This window comes from Camelus bactrianus, chromosome 22 (assembly GCF_048773025.1).
Source record: "Camelus bactrianus isolate YW-2024 breed Bactrian camel chromosome 22, ASM4877302v1, whole genome shotgun sequence".
Classification (NCBI taxonomy): domain Eukaryota; kingdom Metazoa; phylum Chordata; class Mammalia; order Artiodactyla; family Camelidae; genus Camelus; species Camelus bactrianus.
In genome coordinates this window covers 11,522,455-11,540,932 of record NC_133560.1, presented here as the reverse complement: position 1 = coordinate 11,540,932, position 18,478 = coordinate 11,522,455, and the positions used below count along the sequence as shown (strand labels likewise).

Here is an 18,478-nt window from a genome sequence, read left to right as displayed (position 1 = left end):
ATGACGTTAAAATGCGGGTGTTGATCCGGAGGGCCTGGGGTGGGGCCTGGCTCCTCACCTCCAGCAAGCACCCTGGTCATGCTGCGAGGCAACGCTTTGCGTGTGCGGGGACTCGCCCATCTCGACTTTTCCTCCAGCTCCACAAACTCTAGATTTAATGATTCTCTGTCAGGGAATCTGTTTATCACTCCTCCAACCCCTCCAACACCCAGGGAAGCAAGGGGCCTGGCTGGCCTGGGAGGCCGCTCCATTTAAATGTCGAATTAGAAACGCAGATGAGGTGAAGGGACCCCATCTGTGAGTCCTGGGAGAGGAAGTGAGACAATGGAGCCAATTGAGGCTTCCAATCTAGATAATCAATACAAATATTATTGGGAGGGTGATTTATGTGACCAAGCCGGCCAGGAGGATGGGGTTGCATTAAAGGCCTGCCCCGCCTGTGGGGGAGGGGTGGCCAGCAGTCCTCAGTCAGGCCAGGGGCCCAGGATGGTCCAGGAACCTGCTCCCTCCTTCTCAGGCAGGGCTCCATCCAGCTGAAAGGATGGTGTAATCTGAGACTTGCCTTCACACACAGTTAGAACGCAGTCTGCGAATTTCAGCAAACACCAAGTATAAACAGAATCCCTATAAACGCCTGGAATTTGGAATCCTCACAAACCCTCGGAGTCTCAGATTTAAGTTCGTAAAACATGCTGAACCTCAGATTCGACGGCACACAGCGGCAGCAGACTCCACGGGCAGGTGCAAGGTGCGGGCCCACGTCTGTCCGGCGCCTTGCGCAGGCCTGCTTTAGAGCAGTGAGCAGTCTTTGGTGAAATCTGCATAGATGTCAGCTGGGCTTCTATTCTGCAAGAGGGTCTCCCCATGGCTCCCTGAAGCTTTTCCAGATCACTCTGAGGGCCCTGAGTGTGGCTGTTCCAGGAGTGAAGGACTTCTTTGCTTTGAGTTGGGCTCCGGAGGGGCAGGTATGCTGGCCGGGGGTTAGAGGCTTAGGTAGTGGGCCACCTGGCAGGCTGGGGACTGGAGGAGGGCCATCCTGCCCACCTGGAATTATTATATCAGCCCTTCCCCTTCCTGCCCTTGGTCCTGGTCACCTCAGTCCTGTAGGTAGTTGCCACCTTGAAGAAACAGCACTGATGCGGGAGGCAGGACCCCTGGGTTCCAATAGCAGCTCTACCACTGAGAAGCCCCCAGTGCCTGGGGCAAGCATGTCTGGCTCTGGGCTCAGCTTCTTGACCTGCCAACTGAGGATGAGAAGGTCCCACTCCATCTGCCTCTGAGATTGATGCCCTTAAGCCGGAACGTGGAGGTGTTAACGCTCCCATGGCTGCAGGAAGCAGGGCTGCTGGGTGATAGGACTTGAGTCTTAGCAGAGGAGAGCCTGGGGTCAGCTAAGCCAGTCCTCAGGGAGGGGTGGGGGCCCCAGCATTGGGAATGGTGGTGTGGGGGCAACTCTGCTTTTATAAGCCTTGTGATTGGGTATTCCTACCTGCTTTCATTTAAAAACATGGCTTCTCTACTTGATTAAAAAACAACAACAAAACCCCAAGGTTTTGCAGTGGGTCACCTCTCAGGACCGACATTGCCCAGAATGGCCCCGAGCAGGCCACGGGGGGGCCTGTGATAGCCAGGGAGGTGGTCTTCTGAGAGGTGGAACATGTGGCCTCTGGAGTAGGATGGGATTTGAGTTTCAGCTCCACCACTTACAAGCTGGAGACAGATGTGAGTTAGCCTTTCTGATCCTGTTTACTCTTTTGTAAAATGGGGTAATTGAAAGAAGAGAATTTCTTATGCTCAAAGATTATATGATTATTAAAGCAGGAATGTTAATAATAACCACCTGAATTCACTGCTGTTGTAGGGGGGCAGGGGGATACCGTCATGGGGTCCGGTCAATGTTCCCTTCTTGGGAACTGATTCCCAGAGCTTCCAGAAGGGACACTGCCCCTCTCCTATCAGGGGGGCCCTGGCATGTCAGCTGCTGGTAGAAAAGGCTTCTTCAGCATGATTTTAAGCAGCAGGGTTGGCTGGCCATGCTCTGGCTGCTCCCCCTCATCCTATGAGGCCAGATGGGGAGGGGTCTTTGGACCCACACCAGGAACCCTCCCTCACTTGGTGATACGGCAGTGAGTGAGACACATCTGGTCCCAGCCCTCAAGGAGCTCCCAGACCAGCCCCTGCTCCTTCCTAGGGGCTGACTCAGTAGGAAGAGCCTGGACCCTTCACTCTCTGTCCCCTTGGGCCCTTCCCATTCCCGCCCTGTGCATGGGTTTCCTCACTGTTGTTGGGGGTAGGGGGCAGGGCACGGAGCCAGACCTCTGTGGGCTTCCTCCCCCTTGGCATGGATCAGTCTGGGATGCCAGCCGTGTCGCCGCTGCTCGGGGTCACGGGAAGTCAGTCTGCCCCACTAGGCAGCCTTCCTGAGCCCACCCCTCCACCAACTCGCCCTTGCCCCCCTGAGAACATGAGCTCCTAGAAAGCAGTGAACTTTCTGCTTGTCCCCTTGTCTGGTACAGGGCCTGGCAGAAAGCAGCCCCCAGTTAAATGTGACTAGATGAATGAATAAAGTAATTAATCAGGGGCTGGCTTGCACGGCTCACCTAGGAAAGTATGTGAGATCTTCCAGGGCTTTGGCTGAGCTGGTGATGGAAGTGGGACAGGGCCCTATAAGTCCCCATTCCCTGCATCCTGGTACCTGCTGGAGGGCTGTGCGTGAGCAAGGAGCCAGGTCCTTTGGGCCGGCCAGGGTGGCTGAGGCAGTAGAGACCGCCCCTCGCCACCCTGCCCCCGAGCCTGATGCGCCATTGTCTGTTCTCCATACAGCAGTCAAAACGTGAGACTGTGTCACTCGGTTAGTCAAAGGCTCTCATCTCATTTAGGATGAAATCCGAGCCCTTGGATCAGCAGGAAGGCCTGGCGTGTCCTGGCTTCTGACTACCACCAGTCTAGCCTCAGGCTCCACCGCCCTCATCCTTGCCCGCTCTGCTCCGGCCCGAGCGAGCTTCCTGCCATCCCTCAAACACACCTGCTCAGGGCCTTTGCATTTGCTGCGCCTTCAACCGGAGGATGCCCTTCTCCCAGATGCCCTCGTGGCTTTTGCTCCCTCGTTTCACTCAGACTACTGTTCAGTTGTGTCCTTACTAGAGAGTTCCGTATCTTGTCCCCTTGTGGGTCTAATTCTCTTCCTAGCACTTACTGCTACCTGACAATAAATTTTCTATTTAGTTGCTCACTCTCTGTGTCTCCTGTTATAATGCAGACTCTAAGGCTAGGCGGCTTTTGTCTGTTGTGTTCACTGCTGTACGTGTATCACCATGCACAAGAGCCAGCCACAAACAAGCGCTCAATATATGCTTGAGCAAGTGAATGCACGGGCGACCCATGTGCACGTCCGGGAGTGTGGACGGGACCACTCCCCTGAGGCAAGTGCCTGGCACAGAGCTCAGCACACAGTAGGTACTTGGCAAATCAGTGCTCCCTCCTTCCTCCTCCCCTGTCCTCCTCTCCTGTCCCCACTTCCAGCCAGCCTTGCATCTTACAATGAGGATACAGCGAGCCACAGACCCAGCTTCCCTGAGGGGCTCTCCCAGCTGGGAAGAGGCAGCAATATCTCCATCTAAACCCCCTGCCCTCTGAGCTCATGTCCCACACTTCTGTCCCCAGTGAGGAGTGGCCACCCATACCTTGCTGACTCTGCCGCTGAAACGGCCACATAAGAGCTACAGCGAGGATTAAATATAGCCCCTGATCAATCCTATTGATTCTTTCCCTCTTCCTTTCCAGCAAGCCCACGTGGCCTGTGAACCTCCTTGGGGGACTTTAGGAGAAAGGGGACCATGGGCACCTTTGGAGAAAGGCCATAGTGTGTGGGGGGTGTGTGGGGGTGTATAAACAGTGATGCTGACATACCTGCAGGAAAGAGTACTTCTCACCCGCCCCCGCCCCACGTCTCTCCCTTCCCCTCGACCCGGTCCACCTTCGGAGGGGAGGTGGAAGGGAGTACTGATTCGGTCTGACCTCCCAGAGCCTTTCGTGGCAAGAACATTTCGTTGCTGGAGGATGACGCCTGGAGAGCGGCCAGCAGCAGTGTCAGCACTGGAATTGTAGCAGCCAGCCGGCTGCAGGGCCCAGGTGCGGGCCGGCTCTGTCCAGCCTCGTACTGGCTCCCAGCTTCCCCACTGCTCTCTCAGGTTGTGGGGGTTCTACCCCAGGGCTTGGGTGGAAAAGAAATCAATTCTCCAGTGTAGTTTTCTCCAGTTCCTTTTCTCAGGGTCCTGTCTCCTGTGTCCCTCTGTGTATGAATCTCTCTGGGTCTCTGGCTGCCTCTCTGTCTTTCCCTGCAGTTTCCTACCCTTCAAACCAAAAGTCTTCAAAGTGAGGCCCTGGATTATCCGCAGGGAAGCCCAGCTAGGGAATCACACTGGAATCAATCAGCCAATCCATGAAAGTCACTTCTCTTTCCTCTGCCATCACTGGCCTGCCTGATGCCTGTCCCACTCTGCCTACCTCTGACCGAATCTCTCTGTCTCAGACTAGCTCTGGAGTTACTCTGCCAGTGTCCAAACCCTGGTCCTACTGTGTGACTCTGGCAAGTAATTTAACTTTCAGTGCCTCAGTTTCATCATCTGTAAAATGGGTGTAATAGTTCCTACCTCATAGGGTTGTTGTGAAGCTATAATGAGACATTCCGTGTTCAGACTCTAAGCACACTGCCTGACAGATGATAAATGCTCAAATAGGTATTAGCAGTTATTTTTTAATTGTCATGGTTACTCCATGCATTTAAGAGAAATGGGAAAAAAGACAGTGTGAATTTTTATAGAAAGGACTTTCTTTCCAGCTTTTTCTTCCACTCTTTTCCCTTTTCTGCTTTCCTCTCTGGATGCTGGAGAAGGGACTGGGTCCTTTCTCATGGGCAGCCCTGGGCTCCTGCTCTCAGCTGGGTCCTGGTGAGACCGGCTCTGTGGGCTTTCCCTTCAGGCGAGCTGTGTTGTGGGGACCCCTCATCCTGCACTCACTCACCCTCCAGTGCATGCAGCCTTTCCTTCCTTTGGCCAGATCTGAAACCATTTCCTGCCTCTCTGGCTATGGTTTGAACCCAGACTTGGGTGCTCCTATGGGCTCCCCCACTACCCAGAATTAGCTCGAAGGTATTTTCCTCAGGGTGACCATAGGCACTCCTTCCTCCCTCATTTGGAAGTGGATTGGGGAGGGATGGGCCCCAGCCTTTGGCTTATCCCCACCCACAGACCTCTGCCCCAAGAAGGTGAGGTCAAAGCGAAGACCTTCCCTGCCCACCTTAGGTGTTCGTCCACTCACTTATGCCCCCAAGAAAGGGACTGGCATGGAGGAGATGTGACTGGTGTGAGAGACTGGCTAAGACCCAGACTTCTGAGTTAGCCTGCCTCGGTTTTAACTCCATCACTGTGTGACCTTGGGAACTCAGTTTTCTTATCTGTAAAATGGGGATAATAAAAATAGTTCTAATCTCCTGGGATTGTTGTAAGGATTAAGTGAGATAATGCGTATAAGGTAAAATGGTGCTCAGCATCACCATTTAAGACCTAAATAATGTAAGTTATGATACTTCCTAGAGGGGCGGTACTGAAAGAAGTTCACCTAGTCCTGGCCCAGAGAAGGACAGGGGTTTTTCCCCTTGTCACACAGCAAGTCAGAATATGTGATAGTAACCTTGAGGCTGGGGCTGGGTGTGAGGGAGAGCAGAGTTCTAGTGTGAGTCAGGAGTAACAGTGCAGGTAGAGGGTGGGAAGAGCAGAGTTGCTAAGGGCACTGACCATGGGATCAGAGAATGGGTTTGAACTTTATGTGCCCGTGGGCAATCCTTTTACCTCCCTGAATCTCATTGTCTTTAACTTTTAAATAGCATTACTCATAACTAACTCACCAGTCCCTTTATGCATTTACTAAAATTTCCTTGTCGGTCATTTACTATGAGCCAGGTACGGACTAGGTGCTGGAAATCTCAGTGGTGAATGAGACAGTTAAGGTCCTGCCCTCATGGAGCTTACCTTCCGGTGGGTAGAGACAGACAATAGAAAAGGTAGCAAATAAGACAACTTAGAGAAGAGCTCTGAGGAAAATGGAGCCGGGGATGGGTAGAGCTAGACTGGGAGTGTGGTATGACATTGGATAGCGTGGCCAGGGGAGGCCTCTTTGAGGAGGTGACATTTGAGTTGAGATGTCAACCGAGGAGATGAGAAGCCACTATGGGATGGTCTGGGCAAAGCAGTCTCCAGGCTGAGGGAAAGTGCAAAGGCCCTGAGGTAGGAGTGTGCTTGGCGCACTAAAGGAGGAACAGCAAAGAGGCTTGTGTGAGTGAGGGTGGGAAGTTGGGGCAGGCAGCAGGGGCCAGATCACGTGCCCCTTATGGGTCCCCATAAAGAGCCTGGATTTTTGGTGGGTCGGAGATCCCCAGGAGGCTTTAGCAGGGAAGAGACACAATCAATTTTATATTTTAAGAGGATCTTCTGGCCAATGTGTAGAGGAGAGACTTCTGAGGCCAAATGTAGCAGAGAGAGGAGGCCGCTGAATTGTGCGGACTGAAGGGGAGGCCAGGGTGGTGAGAGGCGAGATAATGTCATCAGCCCCTCCTGCCTGGCCTGGTACAGACATGAGGGCGGAACTGAGCAGAGATGGGGTTTCTAGCTCCTGAGAGCTGCATCTTGGGGGCTTGGGTCATAAGACGCGGGGTTGGGGGGGGAGCATGATGCTGAGGACCAGGCAGGCTCTGGGCAAACCTGCTCTGGGTGGGCGGAGTCTCTCTTTCTGAGAACTGCTGCGGCTATGACTCCCCAAAGACTTGACATAATTCTGGCCCGGCTCCCTCCTCATTATGTCATGCGCTGAGTGGAGTCTAGGTCACTCCATGGCTTGTTGTGGTCGAGTGGGGGAGAACAGACTTCTGGCTCCCCTGGCGCAGTGGCTGATGCAGACCCTCCCACACTGGGGTGGGGGCGGCTAGGTTTGCGAGGGTGAGGTGCAGTCCAGCCCCGGCCCCAGGCCCTTTGGATGGCTCCGGCGAACGCCCACGGCTCCTTGAGATGGGCTGTGGTTAATGAGAGATGAAGGGTGTGCTTTGAGCTGTGTCCCCAGAGCTGGGGGCCCTCGCCTGGGACCCAGGCACCAGCAGGAGGAGCCAGGCTGACCTGATGTCAGCCTCTCCTGCTGGGTTGCTTCTCTGAACCTCACTTTCCCACACGGTAAAAAGGGGACAAAGATACCCAACCTCGTGGGGATATGTGACTTCAGCAGCCTCACAGGGGAGCCAGATCCAGCCTGTAGTTGGAGCTATTCTGAGGAGAGAGGCCCAGGTGCTGGGAGAGGGCAGACAGAGCAGTTTCCCCCTTGGACTCACTTAGGGTTGCCTGAGCCCCAACCCTGGGGCCTCACCCTCTTCTCAGCTCCCCATCTCTGCCAATCTCCAACCCCAGAGATGATCAGAATAGGGTCAAGCCCCCTTCCCGTTGTATGGGTAAGGAGACTGAGGCTCAGAGCGGGAGGTGGCGTACTCAAGGTCACACACCCAGGATGGCAATGCCAGAAATGGGATCAGACCCCTGAATCCCACCCTAAGGCATTTTCTGATGCACTCACAGTGTGGGATACCTGCAACCCCGGAGGATGCTGAGGAAGTTCAGGACAGAGGGCATGTCTCAGGGAGGCAAGTTCTGCTCCACTTCTGCCCTTACACACATCTGGTTTATTTTTCCCCCCACTATTTTTTTTTTTTTTTTCCTAGGAAAGCAGTTTTATTTTGCAGTTGTTAGGAAAGTTAAAAACAGTTCCTGAGTTTCACCTACCCAACCTCTGAGAGCAGGATGCTAGGCCCTTTACAGCATCATTGTATGCAATCCTCACAGTAAGTGCTGGAGATTAGGGATGACTGTCCCCATTTTACAGATGAAGAAACTCAGGCCCAAGGTCATATGGTTTGGTCGGCAAGTGGGGCCAGGGATTCATAGCCATCTCCGTGCGTCCCAAAGCTCTCACCTTTCCCCTTACACGTGCTGCTTTGGTCAGAAGCTCCTGGGAGCTGGGGACCCTCCCGACCCCCAACAACCCCCATTCCCATGTGGGGCCTAAGCTTTGTGAGGAGATACAGAAAGTAAGTCCCAGAACTGCTGCGATGTTTGGCCCTCGGTTCCCAGGGACCAAGCTAACAGGAGAGTTAAGAGAATCTGAATTAAGGGGAGCAGGGAGCGCGAAGGGCTTATAACACCCTATCACAGGGTTGGTTAATATTCTCAACTCAGTGTTTACTAGGGATGGGGGAAGGTGGAGAGAAGAATGTGCCCCCTCCCTTGTTCCTAGAATTACTAAATTCTTGTTAGATCTTTAAATTTTATGTAAATTCTTCTTTTTTTTTTTTCCCCCTTGGAAAGGGATATCATATTTTAATTAGTAGTGGTGTCAAAGGAGGGCTAGATTAATTATTGGAAATCCTGAGTTCCAGATGGTTTTAATTTTCACAGCAGGCACCAGGGTATATATTTAAAAAATTTTTTTTATTAAAATCATACCTAGTGTATTTTAGGGGCACTGTGGTACACTCTTCGTGGCCCCAAGGATACTGTATTTAGGGTTGTGATTTTTGTTATGGAGAAGCAAGTCCCTTGTCACTGAAATTAAAATTTTGTGGGTGAGGGAGGGGCAGGTGCTGGGAAGCAAAGGGTCAGGGGAGGGAGGGTGAGAATGGGGGGGTCATAGGCAAATAAGTCAGTATAAGGGGGTGGGGGGAATCAGGCACAGGGATTCAAGCTCAGAGAGGGCACATGGCCCACCAAAGTCACACAGCACCCTACTGGTGAGAAAATGTGGAATGGCAGAGGGCCAGGGAGGGGTCTGGACACAGTAAGCCTAATCAAGAGATAGTCACCCTTTGGCCACTTGATGTCCTTGTTCATTCAGGACTTTGAGGATCAGCTCTGGACACCTCCCTCCCCCTGATCCTGAGGGAGGCTCCGTGGAGCATTGATGGTTAGCATGGGGCCTCCCACTCTGGACCAGGGGGTATTGGGTCCTGATTGGGACTTTCGGGCTTCTAGGAGTTAGTTACCCTGCAGCCTTGGTGGCCTCAATTGAGGAAAATGAAATATTATGCAGACAGCCTCCTTTCCCCAGGATCTGAACCAACCCTCCCCAGCCCTTCCCCACTTCAAGTGGCCAGGGCACTCCCTTACCCCCATACCCTCAGGGAGGAGGGGACACTCCAGATATTTGCCCTGGAGGAAGGGACCTCTGACTTAAATTTTGGAGGAAGTAGCTTGACATCCCCCAAGGCAGGATTGTGTGTGTGCGTGTGTGTGTGTGTGCACACGCGCTACCTGTGTGAGCTCACATGCATCTGTCCGTCTGACTCCTTATTCCAGAGACTGCTGCTTCTCTGAGGCTGTGCGGCTTTGTATTCTGCCTTGGGCAAGGGAGCTGAGGGATAAAGGAAGGTGGGTGATGAGGGGAGAAGGCACACTGCTCTTAAGCCACAAGGGGCAGAACTCCCTTCCAGCTGGAGCGCTCTGGGTTTCAAGTGTAGTCAAGAGACGCTGGGGTCAGGGAACAGGTGTCAGACAGCTCCTCTCCCTGCCTAAGGGGCAGGGCGCTCCAGGGGTCCCGGTCGGAGGTACCCACCATACCTGATGTGGGGGCAGCAGGGGGTCGATGGACAGGGTCAGGGATCATGTTGCTCAGCCTTTAGGCGAAGCTGTTGCCCCCGGTGAAAAAAAAACGTGTGTTGTTCTCCTTCTGCCTTTCGAAGCCCAGCTCCTAGTGGAGACAGATACCTTCGGTAGTCAAGTCCGGATCAAGGGCAAGGAGACGGAGTTCTACCTGTGTATGAACCGGAAAGGCAAGCTCGTGGGGAAGGTGAGTGATGGTCTGGAACTTGGGTGCCCCCTCCTCCCCACCACCTGCACACACAGCTCTGGGCAGCTGGAACCATGTGTCCCGGGCCCCGTTATCCTCAAATGGAAAACAGTCCCCATGAGTGTGTGGGGCCCGGGACACTGTGTTTGTGTGTGTGTGTGTGTGTGTGTGTGTGTGTGATTCCCACTATGCTCTCTTTCTTTCACTACCCTCACTTCATCTCTGCCCCAGCACCTACTGCCAGCCAGGCCCAGGTATCCATGGGTGTGACTTTGGGGAGCACGCAGGACCCTGATCTCTCTTGGAGGATGTGGAGCCCTGGCTTATTCAGTAGTGGGAGGATCCTTGAGGGGTTCTGGGGCTCCCTGCCTGATGTCTGGGATCAGGGAACCAAAAGGCCAAGGGCTGGGGCTGTAGCATTGTTTTAACAATCACCAGGGGTTTACAAGGCCTCGCAGCAGCGCCTCCAGAACCCAGCCACCTTGGCAGTGCTGGGCCTCATGAATCTAGCATTTCAGGAAGATTTTATTACTTTGGAAAAGGCAAGAGAGCTGCATGTAACAAATTAGGGCAGGGGTGGGGTGTGGCAGGGGTGGGGTGTGGCCGGGGTGGACCCATATGCGGGGGGGTCTGAGCCTCCACTGATACTGCTTTTTGATGCTGCCCCCCTTTTTTCTTGGGTATCCTTGTTTGTGACGTTCACATTCTTGCTTCCTTTGGATGTTCCAGTGGAAGATGTTACTGCCAGTAGCTCTATGGTGAAGTCACGCTCCATGGTCCTTTCTCTCGGTAGGGACTGTACTCACACCCTATCCAACTTGCATAATGGGGAGGTGGCTTCTGCTGGACAGGTGGTGTAGGGGGTGGAGGGCAGACCCAGATTCCAGGGTGATGGCTTCTCCTGCTTGGGGGCAAGGTCCTAGGTGACGATTTGCATTTATTACGCTTTATTGTGGGGGAAGGAAGCATGACCTCGATTCCAGTTTAAGCCAAGATTTTGGTTTTCTAAATCCCCCAACTCTTATCCCTCTACCCCTTCCACATACCCAAGTGCCTGGAAAGAGTATTACAGGCCAGGGACCTGAGCCAGGGTATTGTGGCTTATTGTTAATAGCAACAATACCAAGAGCCTCCGTTAATTGAGTACCTACTTCCTACCCAGTACTAAGCAAAAATGCTCCCAAACAATCCGATGAGGTTGGTACCTCCACCATCCCCATTTCACAGATGAGAAAGCTGAGGGTTGGCCGCTTCCCGGCACTTGTCCCAGGTCCCACACTAGCGCTAGGCGGGCTTCAAAGCCTGGCTTGGAAGGCAAAGATTCCAGCCGCACTGCCCACGCCAACTGAAGCTCCTCAAAGAGCAAAATAATAGTAATCCGCGTAGCGCGGCCCCGGGATGCCGAGGAGTGGTTTTAATTAGTGATTCACTTTCCGCGTCCCGAGGCCGGCCGGCCGGCCTGCGAGGGGGTCTGGGGCAGGGGCGGCGCGCGGGCCGGGCGCCGGGTCCCCTGGCCTGGCCGCGCGTCTCGGGGGCAGCGCGGCCAGCCCCGCGCCAGGCGCTTTGTTCTCCTGCCCGCCTGGGCCGCCTCCCAGGCCCAACCTGCCTGCAGTCGTGGGCTCGGCTTTCTTCTTTCTTTTCTTTTTTTTCTGTTTAAAGGAGGGGGCGCGCGGCAGCCCGCCGTGCCCAGTGCCCGCGCGCCCCTCCCTCCCCGTCTGCGCGGTTCCCGGCATCTTGACCCCAGGAGGGCCGTCCTGGGGTCAAAAGAACAGCCCCGTCCCCTCGGGCCGCTCCCCGCCGCCCGGCCGCCCTCCGCCCGCCCGCCGGCTGGCCGCTGAGTCACCGCTTCCACAGGAGCCGGCTCCGATTTCCTGCCCCCTCGCCCTCTCTCCCGTCATTAATATTGGGGACGGTTCAGCTGGCGGCGAGGCTCGGCGCAGCCCAGGGAGGCCCGCCCTCCGCCCCCTCCCCTCTCTCCCCCTCCTTCCCGCCCCCCTGGCTGCAGCTCCGCCCCCCCCCCCCCCCCATCATCCCCTTCCTGTCTTCCAGGCTGGCCTGGGAGGCTCCAAGGGCGTCCCTCGACCCTTAAGTCCACCTGTCCCGACTTTGCCCCGGGCAGGTCCCCCTGTTGGCCTCTGCCTAGCCCAGCGCCCCTCACTCTTTCTGGCTCCTACAGCTGGAAGCCCCAGGCCTCTGGGTTGCTATTCTGTCACAGGCTCCCCAGCCAGTCAGGCCCCCACCCTGGGATTACCTCTCCTTGATAGCTGGTGCGTGCCTCTCCTTCCCTAACTCCTGCCTCTGTTCTGGCCTCCTACCTTCTCAGGAATTGTTCCTCAGCTCCTCAGGCTCCATCTCCAGGCCCTTCTCCTTTAGAAAGTCCAGCCTCAGCTTTCTAAAGCACAAAAGGGATCAGGTCTCCCCTGCCCTCCACCTTCAATCCAGCTCACGGCCAGTCCCTGGGTCCTCACCACCTACCCAAGAAAGGCCACATTCCCTGGGGAGAACCTCCTTGCCCTCTTGTTCCTTATGTCGCAGACACAGGGCGCTGCCAAGCTCTACCCCCCGATGGGGTCTTCAGGCTTTGTGCATACTGCATCCTCTGCCAGGGCTGCCCTTCCCTCATCCATCCACCCCTAGTCCTGATTCATCCTTCCACAGCCTCTAGCTTCACTGACTGCCCAGTCGGGCTGGCCCACCCTGGAGTCCACAGCCCCTCACACAGCCCTCTCTTTCCTGTCTGCTAACTTGGGTTGTCACTGTCTGTCTTCCTGCCTGCGTCTGCCAATAGACTGGGAGATCCCTGAGGGCCCATGCTGGATCCATCCATCATGCTTCTTGTACCTGCTTAAAGAGCCACAGGGACACCAAAGAAATAGAAATGTGATGCTTGCTTTCTGAGGATTGACTCTTAACCTACAGCCAGGATTAGCCATGTCAGGCCCCGGACTCAAAGTGCCCTGACCTCACTGAGCCTCAGTGTCCTGGCCTGTAAAATGGGAAGATAATGCTGGCACTTAGTAGGCACTTAATTGTTAAACATCAGTTGCCCTCCCCTTTGAAGCCAGGTTCTTCACCTGTGGGAACCCTGAACCTCAGCTCAGGCTCTGGCCCCTTTGGAGTGGCTCAACAGGACAGCTTTCTTGGCTGGCCTGGACCCTGCGTGTCAGTTGTCTACACATCTGGCCACAGCTGGACACGTCATTGAGCCCCTAACAGAGCCTCTTCTGATGCTCCAGACCCTTGGCTGGGCTACTTCCTCTGATGCACGGTACCAATCCTATGCCAGAGCTCTTCTCCAGAGCCCCTGAGAGACACATGACCCCTTTTCTCCTTGACGCCTCTCTGGACCCCACATCCATCTGGTCCAGAAGGAAATACTTCCTTTCATTCCATAAATAGGTGTTGAATATCGAGCACCATGTACTAGGCAGTTTTTCCCCATCTCTGGAGATTCAGCCCAGAAGGATTTTTCTTATCGGGTCCCTCCTATGTGATCACTGGTGTGTCCTCACTGGGGCAACATAGGGCCCCAGACTTTCAGGGCAGGGGACACCCTGCCCACCACTACATTGTTGTGAAGACCGCTTTGGTTGTAAGTGACTGAAACCCAATTCAAAATGCCTTTAAGCGAAAGAAGAATTTTTTGCCTATGTAACTAAAAACGTCCAGGGGGTAGTTCTGTTTCAAGTAAGACTGGATCTAGGTGCCAAATGATGTCATCAGGATTCAGTCTTCAGATCAAATAGAAGGAACAGGACTCCAGTTTGGAAAGAAGGAGGTTGGAGGTGGGAGATGGGGAGAGATGATCAAATTCTACTAAATCACCAAGGTTCTGGGATGGCCTATTCACTTACTCTCTAAATATTGATGATCTGCCTTGCCTGAACCAATTGAGTCAGCATTTGGGGGGTGAGGCCCGAGCACATGTGTTTTTTAAATCTTTGTGAGCCATGAGCCCGCATAGAGACAGTCAGGAGCAGAGGCAAGGGTCAAGCCCCAGGGGCAGCCTACCATTAACTTCTTATCCACTGGGTCTGAGTTCATGGTGGGGAACTTGTAACCACCTTAGGCACCATGGCTTCTCTCCTGACCTCTGGGGTGTTGGAAACTTCAGGCCAAAGCCCAGCCCCTCAACCCAGACATATACGAGCTCGTGTGCCAGGCACTATGCTGGTCCTTGAACCTCCAAGTCCTTGCTTCATGCTGACGGTGGCTCTGTGGGCCTGGGGGAGGTGAGGGGTGTCGGTGGGCAGCACCCACTCTCCCACACCCTTTCTCCTCTTGGGCCTGCCTGCAACGAGACAGCAGAGGAGTGAGCTGCAGGGGCAAATGCAGGTTCAGATCCTGGCTCTCCCACTTAACAAGTCCATGACCTTGGGCAAGCCATTTCTGCCTCTTTGAGCTGCTTTCTTCTACCAGCTTGAGTCTAGATCAGCAATTTAAGAGGATTAAATGAAATAACGGATGTGAAAGTGTCTGGCCTGTAGTTGGCAATCAGTAAATTCTGAATGAATGAGTGAACAGATGAGTAAGGAGACCAAGACAGACAGGCAGAGAGCTGCATCCCTCTGCTCACTCTGTCCCCTTCTCAGCACACCCCCCAGGTGGGGCCCCTCACAGCTCACGGCTGTCTCTGGGGCATTAGTAAGGGCTCCAGGAGGTGAAGTCTGTTTTCTTTCGGAGGCAAATTCATTCATATGTCACGCCCACCATGTCTATCCCAGCTGAACCCTCATCCATACAACAACAGGTGCTGTGGGCATCCTTGTCTTGGGCTAAGACCTGGGCTGAGCCATGAGAGCAACTGAGAGGCAGCCCCGACCTCATGAATCTCTTGGACTGATGAGGCAGGCAGGCAGATACAGAATACTCTGTGGGGGGTGGGAGGAGGCATGGGTGTTGAGGGTGTTCAGAAGATGGAGCTATGTGAATCCAATAAAATCTGATGCCTGAATGGAGTCTTAAAAGAAGAGAAGGAAGTACACAGGAAGCTAGATGGCAGTCAGGGAAGGCTTCCCAGAGGAGGTGGTTAGTGAACTGAGCTTGAAGGTTGAAAGCAGTTTTCCAAGCAGACATTCTAGGGTGGGGAACCAGCCATGGTGTAGCCTTTTTTCAGTTTGGTCTGACTGTTCCACTGAGATCAGCCAAGGGACCTGGACTCAGGTTGGATAGGCAGCTTCCAGAATTATCCATGGGGGGCCCAGTGCCCAGAGACCACTCCTTTCTGTCCCCCTTGCACATATGCCCTGGCTTCCCTCACTGTAGTTCCTCACTGCTCACCCAGCCCATAATGTCGTCTGGGTCCTGGTGTGTCTTCCAGGCCCCCTGCCCACTCTGCAGCCTCCTCGAAAGATCTCTCGTCCAGGCAATGTTTTCTTACCCTGCCTGTCCCTTTCTGCAAAGTTCAGCACTTTGTCTGCAGGGCTCAAGCTTGCCCTCCGCTCAAAGGTGAACGTTCCTGGAAGCTCCAGCCCGTTTTCCACTTCAAACAAAAGGCTGGAACTCGCACCTCAGTCTCCACGCACAGCCAGACCGCTGGGCTTCCAACTTGGCTGGGCATCCGTCCGTAACGAGGAGTGGGCCCGGCCTAAATCTGGAGATGTTAGTTGGAAACTCGAGTGCTGCTAATTCAGGCCTTCCAACTTTGTATGTTTCCCACTCTTCCACATCGAGCAATCCGGCTTTCTCAAGGAGGAGATTCAAAGCCTGCTTCCCACCACCTTTTGTCTAGATCAGATCCAGGGAGGGAGGCCAGACCATCCGAACCACCTGCTCTTCAGAAATAATTTAGCAAGTTCCTACTGTGTGCCAGGCTTATTTAAAAGCGTCATTCCTCATAACATCTCTCTGACGCAGGAGTTGTTGCCACTGCTTGGTCCAGGAGAGGAATCAGAGGTTTAGAGGGTGGAATTAACTAGCCTGAGGTCACATAAGGAAGTGTTAGAGCTGATTCACTTCTGACTCTGAATCTAGTGCTCCTTGCCCGGCATTGTCTCCCAGGGAATTCACCTCAGACCCTGAAATTTCAGAACCATGGGTACAGGCTTTGGAGTTAGGCCACGCTAAAACTCTTATTTTTAGAGGCTTCCGTTCCTCTTTGCATCAAACATTAAAATGTACCACATCCCACATTAAATGTAGTTTATGTTTAACTACATAACAGTGGAGTTGAGTGGCAGCTGAGTAGTTGACTTCATGTCAGGTTTAGTGCACATAAGTTGGGACTCCTTTCTGTTAAAAGTGACAGAACACAGTCTAAACTGTCTTAAAGGAAATGAGGTATTATTGGCCCATGTAACAATGAGGTAACTTGAGCTTCAGGTGCGGCTTGGTCCAGAAGCTAAAAGAAGTGATGAGGACTTGGTTTCTCTCATTCTCTTCCTCTTGGCTTTGCTTCCTCCATGTTGGCTTTGCTGTCAGACAGAATTTCCCCTCCTGGTGGTACAATGGCTGCCTTCGCTTCAGCCTTACATGTTCCCCAAGTTTAAATCGGCCTATGTGTTTGGGCATTACTTATGCAAGGGTCTCGAGGAACACTGATTGGATGGCTCAGGCCACCCGTCATGGGAAATAGTGTTCTGATTGGTCAGGTCTAGGTCTGTTGTTCTAGTAGAGCTGAGGTAGAAGGGTGGAGAGTGGAGAAGAGATGGATCCCTGAATGGTAATAGGAGTCTGCTAGCTAACTGGTGAGTAGGGAAGGATGCAGGGGCCAATACCGCAGGTGCCCTCCACAGATCTAGGGAGTGAAATTACTGAGGCCAAAGCTTGGGTCAGGCCCTCTCTACTCTGCTACCCCAAGCCCTCGCCACCTGCTCATACCCTCTCTGTGTAGCTCTGTCCCCTTGCACCTGCCCTCTCCCTTCTCACCCTCCCCCCTTCTCTCTCTTCCCACAGCCTGATGGCACCAGCAAAGAGTGTGTGTTCATCGAGAAGGTCCTGGAGAATAACTACACAGCCCTGATGTCGGCCAAGTACTCTGGCTGGTATGTGGGCTTCACCAAAAAGGGGCGGCCGCGGAAGGGCCCCAAGACCCGGGAGAACCAGCAAGATGTGCACTTCATGAAGCGCTACCCCAAGGGGCAGGCAGAGCTGCAGAAGCCCTTCAAGTACACCACGGTGACCAAGCGGTCCCGGCGGATCCGCCCCACGCACCCCGGCTAGGCTGGCCCCGCCGTGGCCCCACCGGGCTGTCCCAGCCCACACTCACACTCACAGAGAACTGCAATCAGAGGAATATTTTTACATGAAAAATAAGGAAGAATTTCTATTTTTGTACATTGTGTTTAAAAGAAGACAAAAACTGAACCAAAATTCCTGGGGGAGGGGGAGCGATAAGGATTTTACTGTCGACTTGAAACCCCCTACGACAAAAGACTCACACAAGGGACCGTTGTCAACGCACAGGTGCTTGTGTCTCTCTAGGAACAGACAACTCTAAACTCGTCCCCAGAGGAGGACTTGAATGAGGAAAACGACACTCTGAGAAACCAAAGTCCTTTTTCCCAAAGGTTCTGAAAGCTAAAAAAAAAAAGAGAGAGAGAAACAAAGAGAAAATAGTGTCCCTTCTCCCCCAGCAAACTCCCCCTCTTCCCCAGTCCCCTGCCCCTGCCCCAAACTCCAACAAAAATCGCTCTCTGGTTTGCAGTCATTTATTTATTGTCCGCTGCAAGCTGCCCCGAGACACCGCGCAGGGAAGGTGTGCCCCCCGGAATTCTCGGCGCCTCGACCCCCGACGACAGACGGCCTCGTCCAATCATGGTGACCCTGCATTGCTCACAGTTCTGGAGGATGCTGCTATCAACCTTCCGTGACTCACGTGACCTAGTACACCAATGAATAAGGGAATATTTTAAAACCAGCTATATTATATATATTATATATATATAAGCTATTTATTTCACCTCTCTGTATATTGCAGTTTCATGAACCAAGTATTACTGCCTCAACAATTAAAAACAATCGACAAATTATTTAAAAAACCATGAGGCGCGTGGTGGCCGGGGGCAGGGCTCAGACGCCCTTTGTGTTTCATTCTTCTTGGTCTGAGGTCCTCACACTGAGAGCTGGGGGGGGCCTTGCTCATTCATTCATTCCTCATTCATTCATTCATTCATTCCTTCGACACCGGCTATGCACCAGGCACTGCTCTAGGCACTGAGAATGCAGCCTTAAACAAAGCAGGTGGAAACCCTTACCTCCAGAAAGATTAAATTCTAATGAGTCATTGATTCGATGGTTGACTCAGTCCTCCGTTCACGTGTGCTGTCACACCCGTTTACTTGGCACCTCCTCTGTGCCAAGGCTCTATTCGAGGCACTGGGGATTTATCAAACAAAGGGAAAACCAATCCCAGCCCGCAGGGAACTTCACTTAGAGCAGTTCTCTTGATGGCAATGATTCATTGCTTCATTCATTGATGTATTAATGGAATCACTTATTCAACATATATTTATCAAGCACTTGCTAAGTGCCGGGCACTCTTTTAGGTACTGAGACTTTATCAAAGAACAAAATAGACCAAAAAAAAAAAAAAAAAAAAAAAAAAGGTCATGCCTTGTGGAGTTTGCAGTTTAGGGACTGCTGATTGAGTCATTTGTGG

At 53.2% G+C, this 18,478-nt stretch overlaps 1 protein-coding gene across 2 annotated transcripts in view; it reads left to right on the top strand.

The window, feature by feature from the left end:
- The window catches only part of FGF18 (fibroblast growth factor 18), a 34,960-nt gene extending 17,099 nt beyond the window's left edge, over positions 1-17,861 (top strand). For both annotated transcript variants that reach the window (XM_074350301.1, XM_045508191.2), the window contains 2 exons: positions 9,773-9,879; positions 16,774-17,861. In XM_074350301.1, the coding sequence (XP_074206402.1) occupies positions 9,773-9,879; positions 16,774-17,040 (374 nt within the window). In that variant the 3' untranslated portion in view covers positions 17,041-17,861. The remainder of the gene's footprint in view (positions 1-9,772; positions 9,880-16,773) is intronic.
- The last annotated feature ends 617 nt before the right edge of the window (positions 17,862-18,478 follow it).